The sequence below is a fragment of the Arvicanthis niloticus genome, chromosome 22, assembly GCF_011762505.2.
Source record: "Arvicanthis niloticus isolate mArvNil1 chromosome 22, mArvNil1.pat.X, whole genome shotgun sequence".
NCBI classification, from domain to species: Eukaryota; Metazoa; Chordata; class Mammalia; order Rodentia; family Muridae; genus Arvicanthis; species Arvicanthis niloticus.
In genome coordinates, this window is record NC_133429.1 from 9,938,130 (window position 1) to 9,947,796 (window position 9,667).

General features: G+C 47.3%; 1 protein-coding gene across 1 annotated transcript; it reads right to left on the bottom strand.

Annotated features, from left to right (window-relative positions):
- Window positions 1-666: 666 nt before the first annotated feature.
- Window positions 667-8,878, bottom strand: Nopchap1 (NOP protein chaperone 1). The gene is made up of 4 exons (XM_076919836.1): window positions 8,722-8,878; window positions 7,766-7,852; window positions 4,860-4,996; window positions 667-3,226 (listed from the first exon to the last, which is right to left on the bottom strand). Exons 1-4 carry the CDS (start codon window positions 8,819-8,821, stop codon window positions 3,008-3,010), a joined length of 543 nt encoding a protein of 180 aa, XP_076775951.1. The 5' UTR covers window positions 8,822-8,878; the 3' UTR covers window positions 667-3,007.
- Between the last annotated feature and the right edge of the window lie 789 nt (window positions 8,879-9,667).

Sequence of the window (9,667 nt, forward strand, 5' to 3'; positions counted from 1 at the left end):
ATGCAGTATATAAACACACAATAGGGTATCATTTAATTGTGAAGAAAAACAAAATCTGCACAAAAAATGGGCAGCTCTAGAAGCTGTATTAAGCAAGTTGACTCAAATTCAGAAAGACTTTAGCTGCATATTCTCCCCATAGAAAGATCCTAGCCTATGTGCAACATGTATTCCAACAGGTGTAAAGTCTTAAAATTATCCAGGCAGGAGATTAAGAGATAGTAACTCATAATGAGGACAGACAAACAGGACAAAGAACACACAGACACAGAGAGTAAAGGCCAGGCTACATGAGGCGATGGATGGGGCTCTGAGGGCAGAGAGATAAAGGACATACTTACTCAAATAGGGCACAAGGGGGTTACTTTGTAACAAGGTCAAAGTGTGGTTTTGCAGGCAGACAGTGCCTGATAAGGTCACAGAGAACCTGGTGTAGCCTTGTATGGATGGACTTCCTGGTACTGTGCAATCCCAGACCCCATCCAGCTCCAGCTGCCCATCCTTGTACAACCTGCTGAGGAGGCATGAGACCAGGACACTGGTGCTCAAGAGGCTGTTTCTGTTTTCAAACAAGGTCTTGCTCTGCAATCCAGGCTAGCCTCAAATCCTCAATCCTCCTGTCTCAGCCTTCCCAATGCTAGGACTACAAGAATGTGCCACCAAATGTTTCAAACACTTTTTAAATATAGTTTATTCATTTTTGACAATTTCATGCATGTAAACAACCCATCTTGATCATGTGCACCCCAATACCCCTTTAACTTCACGACTCCCTTCAATATGACCTCCCACAAAAAGACTTTGAACTTAGATTCTGGGGATGGGGGTGGGACAGCTAGGCAACTGTGTGCCTAGTGTCCCAATGTTTACCTTAGAGATAATGGGGTCCTAGGCTTTCAGCTGAGGGACAAGACATAAAACCACCTAGCAATTCCAATGAGCTTCATATCCCTGTTATGAAAAGGTGACATCTAGCAGGATGTGCTTCACCTTTTTGCCAAGACTATGAAGTGTCACCAAAAGAGAAAAACAAACTACATAAATGGCACATACATTTAACTGGCAGCTAAGTTTATAAAGACACTACACATGCATACATAGAGTGCTTTCAGCAACTGTAGGGTTAAATAATTCCAATCCCAGGGTGCTCTATCTAGCTTCCTATGAGCTGTTGGCCAGAGAGACAGATCCCAGAAGTGACTACTGTCACTATATGCTGACTTCAGGAGACTAGAACACCAACCTGGGCTTACCCCAGAAAACACTACCCCAATCCCCAGCAGTTAGCATTCAGTGTCAGACGGTGCTGTTCAGGCCACAAGGGAGAGCCAAGTCTTACAGCCTTACTTGGCTAAGGACCCCAAGTACTCCCCTACCTGTGTGTCACACAAACAGCAGGTTCAGTGGTGGTTCTATCTGCACAGGCACAGTTAACCATCTTCCAACTGTCTGTCTGGCCCCCTCCAACCTCGGGCTAAAGAATCCCATGTCCAAACACGTATGTACCAAATCAATCATTGTAATTGTGTAAATGAGAACCATAGATTTGCATGTCTGGTTCCTAGTTGGTGGACTGTTTAGGAAGAATTAGAAGCTGGGGCCTTGTTGGAAAAGGTGTGTCACTGGAGAGGGGCAGGGAGGGGAGACGGGCAGACTTCTGAGGTTTCAAAAGCCCAGCCAGGCCCAATTTTGCACTCTTGCTCTGCCTATCCCCACACTCCCCACCAGTGTGCCATAGACTCACCCTCAGAAACGGAAAGGAAGCCTGCAACTAAATGCTTTCTTTTACTATCTGCCTTAGTCATGAAGGGTCTCTTCACAGAAACAGAAAGACAATTATCTATCCTCTGGATATGGAGATCAGTCATACTGTAGCTGCCAACTGTAACTGAGGGGCGCCTCTTCTTGCATTGGGCAGCAAGCACTGTAACCCATGATGATCTGACCTGCACATACGGTGGACTCTCTTCAGTCAGGTGGTTATGCATGCCCTGGAACATTTTGCTCTGCTCAGGGAGGAAAATGACCAGAATACCTTCTTTCTAGGGGCTCAGGAACTATGGAGGAAGGTACAGAAGGGTATTAAGTGCTGGAGGGTGGGAAAACTGGTAGTCCAGGCTTGATGCCCTAACCCAGCTTGACTATGGAACAGTAGCTGCCAGGACCAACCCGAGACCCTGGCTCAGAGGAGCCAAGGATGAAGTATCATTAGATAGTATGGCAAACCACCAAGTGACAGAGGTTACCATCTCCTCCAAGTCACCGGGGCACAGTTCCCCTACTCAAGTAGCTTCCTGAAAAGTCTGCTCATCTTCCCGCCACTGGTACTTACTAGCCCTGATATCATCATCTAAGACTGGTTAGTCAGGGAAGATGGCTACCCAGCTCTTCCAACACTCTAAGGTCACTAAAAGAACTGGAGTCATTCTTTAGGCTGTCGGGGTCATTACAATTTGAAATGATAATGTTTACATGACTGCACTCACATACAAGACAGTGATATAGCACATAGTGGTTTGTAAACTCTACAGAAGCAGCAAAGGTCAATCTGCTCTAACAGGATGTCAAATGCTATCCTTTACAAATCTTTAAATGGCAGCTTGAGTTTTCCTGAACTAATATAGGCACTGTCACACCTTAAATGGCAGGGGGGCTATTACCCTAGGCTCTAGTATCTAGTTCCTATATAACAAACTGCAACCTGCCTTGATATAGACCATACCAAGACCCAAACCTGGCGATAGGAATCTTATAACCAGCATGGATGAGTAAGAGCCCACGCTCTGGCGCACACGTCTGCAGAAGCGTTCTGGTAATCTCTTCCTCGCTTCCCTTCTCAGTATCCAAGGGTACTTCCCTCTCTGCAGTCAAGCTCTGAGCACCTTCTATGTAAAGTACACCTGGCCTTTGAATTTCTTTGTGACACGTTAAGGACTAAAGTCAACCAGCCCAGGGGGCCTCCCCACAATCCTGGCGGGGAGCACCTGCTCCTCTTATGTGGTTAATTTCACTGCTTCTTTTTTTTACTTGCCGGACTGTCCAAAACTTCAATCTTGCCTTTGCCACCTTCTGCTTTCGGAAGCTTAATGTTCTCGATGGTGACTTCAGAGGGAATGCAGTCATCATCCTCAGACTCCGAGCTGTCCCCAGAACTGTCCTGTGAGCTCTCTTCTGGACTATCCTCCTCTTTTGAATCTGACCGATTCATCTCAAATAAGGCCACATCCTATAAAGAAGTGTCAGGATGAGAAATGTCCTTCAGGGCAGTTCTACAACACGCTCTAAGATAGCAACATGGCTGGCTACAAAGAGGGCTCAACAAGCAGATAAAGATATTCACTGCTTTTCCAGAGGACCCCAGGTCAGTTCCCAGTACCCATTAGCAAATGGCTCACAATACCTCCAACTCCAGCCTCAGAAAAGCTAACATTCTCTGCTGGTTTTTATGGGCACCCACACAAGTGGAAGACACATGCACAAGTAACTCCTAATAAAGCAGCAGAGGAAGCATCCAATATTCACGACGCATTCGGGAGCAAATGTCAGACCGTGTGCTTAACACAAATGGCACGTCCATGCTTTCAAGGTGCCAGACTCCATCCTAAGAGCATAGTCAGGAAGTGTTTGAAGGACTTGTTTTTATTTATTTTTGAAGGACTTGTTGTTTTTTCTTCCTGCCTACTACACATCCAATAGCCTTCAGTCAATAAAACCGGACTAGAGCAGTGGTTCTCAACCTTCCTAACAATACAACCCTTTAATATACTTCTTTATGTTGTGGTGACCCCTCCCAACCACGAAATTACTCTCACTGCTATTTGTAACTGTAAGTTTGCTACTGCTTTCAACCACAATGTAAATCTATTTTCTGGGTCCTGGCAGGTTGAGAACTGCTAGACTACAGTCAGGCACCACACTGGACACTTCAGACTTGACAAGAAATACAAACAGCTGGCCGCAGTGACAGGATACAATCCCAGCGTGTAGTAACAGGATTGACAACTTGAGGCCAACCTGGGGTTTCCCCTCAAAACGCCATCACAACTCTTGCCTTAAAAATTTACATTTCGCTGGGCAGTGGTGGCTCACGCCTTTAATCCCAGCACTTGGGAGGTAGAAATGGGCAGATTTCTGAGGCCAGCCTGGTCTAGAGTGAGTTCCAGGACAGCCAGGACTACACAGAGAAACCCTGTCTCGAGGAAAAAAAAAAAATTTACATTTCTGAGCAAAATGCAAAGTGTAACGGGCAACCAAAATCCTGCATGCCCTCTCTTCTGTTCAGCTATTGAAGCAGGAATAGTGTCTGTACTTTCAAAAAGTAGCTGAAGGGGAAAGATGAAACTGTAGCATGCACAAGCTGCTGACACCACAGCCCTGGGCAGGACTTCCCACCATAAAAAATTGCTCCCTGGAACTGTGAGCCAACATGAATAGCCCTTCCCTTTAAAAGAAAGAGAAAGAAAGAAAGAAAGAAGAAAGAAAGAAAGAAAGAAAGAAAGAGAAAAGAAAAGAAAGAAAGAGAGGGGGGAGGGGGGAGGGAGGGAGAGAGGGAGGGAGGGAAAAAAGAAAAAAACATCCGAAATTGTACGCAACTCAAGTTTTAGTGGCTATAACTTTACAAAGCCTGCCTGTTAGGTAAATAGCTACATTCAGCACTGAACAGCAAGTTAAACAGGCAAACAGAGACAGTATGGCCTGTGGAACTCAAGCATGTTGTATTATCTTGCCTGTGTGAAAATGTTTGCTAATTTTAAAATAACATTTTACTTTAGAATGACATTTTAAAATACCACTTTTCCCTTTCGGTAACAGGTATACTAATTATCACAATGTATGAAGTAGAAACAAGGCTTACTTACCATCTGTATGATGTTCCCGGTGGTCTCGTCCACGTTTTCAATATTGAAATGACCAGCTGGAGAAGCCGCCATTTCCTTCCGCAGCTTCTCATTTGCCTGGGCCATTTGTGGGAGGAAGGCCTGAACCTGGTCTAACACTGGAGGGTGAACACAGCAAGCAAGCGTGTTAGTAAATTCTAATCCCAGACCTCCCAGTACAGCATTTCTGAGCAGAGCTAACAATGTACCCATCAACTCTGCCCCTCCACTTCTGAGCTTCATTGGGTTGGAGGGTGGGTGCTAGGCCCAGGCCCTCTGAACTCCCAGAGCAACCTAGTCATTTCCCAACTATTACTCAAATGTTCTGTTACTCTGCCATCCCCAAAGTATAAAGACCTAGAAGGCTGGCATTCAACAAGATGACTGGGAAAAAACAGACAGAATGAGCTAATAATAAGTGCACCTGGTCTTTACAGTGAGGCTGTCAAGGTTCGTAATGAGACCCTATTTCCATGTTTTACTATGTCAGTCACCTGGAATGTCTCACCTCCCCAGTTCCCCCCACCTTTCATCCAAAGTGTCAGTACCACTCTTTTTTTTTTTTTTAAAAAAAAAAAAATTTAAAACAAAACAAAAAGACAAACAGGAACAGGCTTGCTATGTTGTGGGGAGCCGACAGAAGGCCGCTATCATCCTTGCAGCCATATTGAGCCATATACTCTGACAAGAGACTTGATTACAATAGCCTACAACAGCTTAGTACACTCTGATAACATCTTGTTTTAGATACCCAGGATTTTCCCTTGGGTGTGTGAGACTTAAAGGTGTGTGACTTAAGGGGGTGACTTAGAGATCAGATTTAGAGAGAAGACTTAAAAGGCGTGACTTAGAAGTGAGACGTATAAAAGGCAGAGGCAGACAGAAGAAAGTAGTACCCACTTGAGACTGAGACAGGCAACTAGGATTATAGAACACTTGTACTTGCATGAGTACTTGAGACTTGAGGCAGGAAACTTGGAACCTGGATGCACTAGAAACTAGAACTACAGACTAGGAACTCAAGACTAGGGACTTGGAGAAGAGACTGAAGAATAAATGGGATTGAATCACACTCTGTCTGGTCTCCATTCCTTGAGTCTGTCCCCACTCTCTCTCTTGCTGAACCCTGACCTGCGGACTAGAGCAGCTTGGGGCAGTGTAGACTCTAACAATTTAATCCCCAAGGCTTTTGGCAGTAAGGGTTCCATTACTGACAGAGCGATATTTTGGCCCCCAAATGTGAGGTAGTGTGGTCCACAACACTATGTAATTACAAATTCTCTATGTTCCTACCTTCCAAGTCCTGCATAGGACCATGTCTGTCCTTCCTTTGAAGCTTGAGTCACTTATGTTCCTCATCCTGAACTGGCCTATGTTTCTGCAGTCTTGCCTATCACAATCTGCCTGTGGTGTTCTAGCCAAGCCAGTGAGCGGCCAACTTGAGAGCTACCAAGTAGCCAGATGACTTTCTCATTAACCAGCCGACTTGCCACAGCTGTAGAGCAGCATCTTCAGCAGAGTGAGTGCAGAGCTGAGACTGGCAGCACATGAGGACAATGGGTGTTGGGATCCAGATCAACTTTTAGTTTCTCACTCTGGCTTCTCTTAAAGCAATCTGAGCTTCCACTCTTCTGCAATTCAGAGTTCTAACTAATGCAGTCAATCTCACCACAACATGACACCAGCTAGTCTAAGAGCACCTCAACTGAGGACCCAACTGTCCGACATTTAACTAATTACTGATTGATGGGGGAGGGCCCAGCCTATTGTGGGTGGTGCCATCCTAGGGCTGATCTTGGGTTCTATAAGAAAGCAGGACTAGCAAGCCATGTGAGAAGCAAGACAGTAAGCAGCATCCCGCCATGGCCTCTGCTATCAGCTCCTACCTCCAAGCTCCTGCCCTGTGTGAGTTCCTGTTCCAGTTTCTTTCAGTAATACACAATGATTTGGAAGCATAAGCCAAATAAACCCTTTCCTCCCCAAGCCGCCTTGGTCTTGTGGTTCCATCACAGCAAGATCAACCCTAACTAGGAAAGAAACTGGTACCACAATAGTGGGTATTGCTGTGGCAGAGGCTGGACTGTGTTTAGGATTGTCTGGGCTGTTAAAACCACTAAATGTTCAGGGCTCAGTGGGCTGTTCTGTAGGAGCTTGGAGGGTAAGAAACAATGTTGAGATCAGTGCAGATGGAGGCCTGGCCTGGAGGTTTCAGAGATCAGTTTGAGACTCCTTTAATGACTCTTATCTCTCTGCTTCCCACAGTAGAAGGGTTATGGGTTCAAGAAGCCACACAGCTTAAGTGGGTTCCAAGGATTTGAACTCTGATCCTCTTGTTGGCTCAACAAGCACTCTTACTCTAAACAAACTCCTAGAGTAAATAAATACCTGCCAAGTGTGGTGGTACACACCACTACTCAGGAGATGGAAGCAGAGATAGGTAAATCTATGAATTTGAGACTACATAGAGTTCAAGGCCAGTCAGAGATAAGAGTGAGACTGGAAAAAACAAAATTGGCCTGGCAGCATGGGCCGGTAATCCTAGAACTGGGTGAGATAGAAGAATCTGGACTTCAGGGTTATTCTCAGCTACACAATGAAGCATGAGACTAACCTGGACTACAGGAGACCCTGTCTCAAAGAAAAGAAAACTAGCTAGACCATAACTAGCTGGGCCTTTAGGATTCAAAAAAAAAAAATGTCTTTTATTCTGAAAAAAACTGCAGACAGGGATTAACATGAGAAATTCTATTCCTCAATAACTTACACAACAATGTATTTGACCCTACAGTCTGATATGAGCCATGAAGACAAGACTATCCTCCCATCAGGTAACGGATTAACTAGCCAAAGTGGGGGAGTGCCCTCTAGTGTAGACAGGAGGTACTTACAAGGGCTCCTCTGCATCCGAACTGTTTGAAGTGCAGAGGTCTTTCTAGAATGAGGCTTAGAGCTGATGAGCAACTGGTCCCAGATACCTGAAACCACACACACACACAAACAATTAACAGCATAAAAGAGCACTGAGCAGCAAGTGCAACTGTGGCTGTTCTAGAACGCCCTAAATAGACCAGACTGGCCAGGAGCTGAGATACCACTGCCTCTGCCTCCCAAGTGCTGGGATTAAAGGGATGTGACACTGGCTGAAGTGCTGAGCGGATTTCCCCAACACAGGTCTCCCTCCACGGAAGCCATACTAAGGAGTTTATACGAAAAACCAAAAACTACTAAAAATGGTATTTGTCTATTCTTTACCTTTCAAGCCGGTCCAGGCCAGGTGGTCCTTGTAAAGTCATTAAGAACCGCCTAGGCCCCGGCTGGCCTACTCGTACCCCCCAAGAGACCCCGGCATCGTCTCGGGCTCCGCGGCATCCCCCACCTCCTTAGCGTCCGACCTCCCGTGGCATCCCCGACCTCCGCAGTGTCTCGGGCTCTCTCGGAGTCCCACACCTCCCGCAGCGTCCCTAGCCACCGCAGCGTCTCGGGCTCCTCGGTTCCCCCAGCCCCGCAGTAACCCCGACCCCCACACTGCGTCTCGGCCCCTCGGCGTCCCCGGCTCTGCAGCGTCTCCGGCTTTTCAACGTCCCCGGCGCCTCAGAGTCCAGGGACTCCGCAGCGTCCCCAACCTCCCTCGGCGTCCCCAGTCCCACAACGTCCCCGTCCTCCCTCAGCGTCCCGGGTCCTGCAGCGTTCGCAGTCCCGGTAGCACCCTCGAGCTCCCGCAACACCCCACGTCCTGGTCGCGTCCCGGACACACGGCAGCATCTTGGGTCCCACGGCGTCCCCGACCCTGCAGAGTTCCGGGATAGGCTTCCTCCAGCCTATCCCGCTCTCCGCCGCCGCTCACCTCCCGAACCCTGGCTCCCCGCCGTCAGCAGCTCCCTGGACACCGTGACAGAAGACGGAGAAACTCCAGGACCGGTCGCGCGCTGGTCGCAGAGCTCCATGCTTCCAAGCCAGCACGAGTGGAAAAGCCCGGATATAGGAAGGCACGGGGAAGGGGCGGGGTCAAGGCGGCAATTGGCGGAAACTAGGAGGTGGGCGGAGACTTACGGGGTGCGTGGCGGCGGCTCGTGCCTCTAGCTGAAGCCTCGGGGGCCTCGGGGACCGGAAGCAGAGGCGCAGCCGAGGCGGGGGCGGGGTGATGGCGCCACACAGTGTGGGCGGAACGCTGCGGATGCACGCGTCAGGCGCCTAGTCCTCCCCAGCCCGAGTCTAGCAAAAGGGTCTCCCCCTTTGTTATTATTAGGGCTTATTCTATTTTTGTTGTTGTTTGGGAAGGTTTCTGTGGTCTTCAGCTTGTGGCAATCCCGCCTTAGTCTTCCAGATGCCATAATTATAGGTTGAAGCCACCACACCCAGATTTGTTTGGGGTTTTTTTTGTTGTTGTTTTTTGTCATACTGGCTGGCCCAAGTTGGCTTCAGTTTCCGTGTACTTAAATCTACAGGCACCCATTACCGTACTTAGTTTGTTATTTGTTGAAGTCTCACCAAGTTCTCTGGTTGGCTTAGTAATCAAAGTCCTCCTAAGCCCTTCAGCCTCCTAAATAGCTTAGATTTTAGGTCTGGATGACCAGACCCAGCTTAGTTTACTATTTAATTGTAAACACAAAACCCAGCAGTATCATGAATGCTGTTTATATTGCTATATATACACCGAGCCTTTGGAACACTGTCATGTCAAAATCCTAAAATGTTGTTCCAGGTGGTAATTAAATGGTAAAAAGCTGTGTGAGGGAGGCCCTGAGTTTGGTCTCCAGCACCAAAACAAAGCCTTAATGTTTTAAAAAGCT

What these genes read in the sequence shown, in the direction of transcription:
- Nopchap1 (XM_076919836.1), bottom strand. Translation starts at nt 8,821, where the DNA reads ATGGAGCTCTGCGACCAGCGCGCGACCGGTCCTGGAGTTTCTCCGTCT. An exon ending in GGGGAGCCAGGGTTCGGGAG is followed by an intron (nt 7,853 to 8,721) that starts GTGAGCGGCGGC and finishes GTGTGGTTTCAG; the next exon opens with GTATCTGGGACCAGTTGCTC. An exon ending in TCGGATGCAGAGGAGCCCTT is followed by an intron (nt 4,997 to 7,765) that starts GTAAGTACCTCC and finishes TTCACCCTCCAG; the next exon opens with TGTTAGACCAGGTTCAGGCC.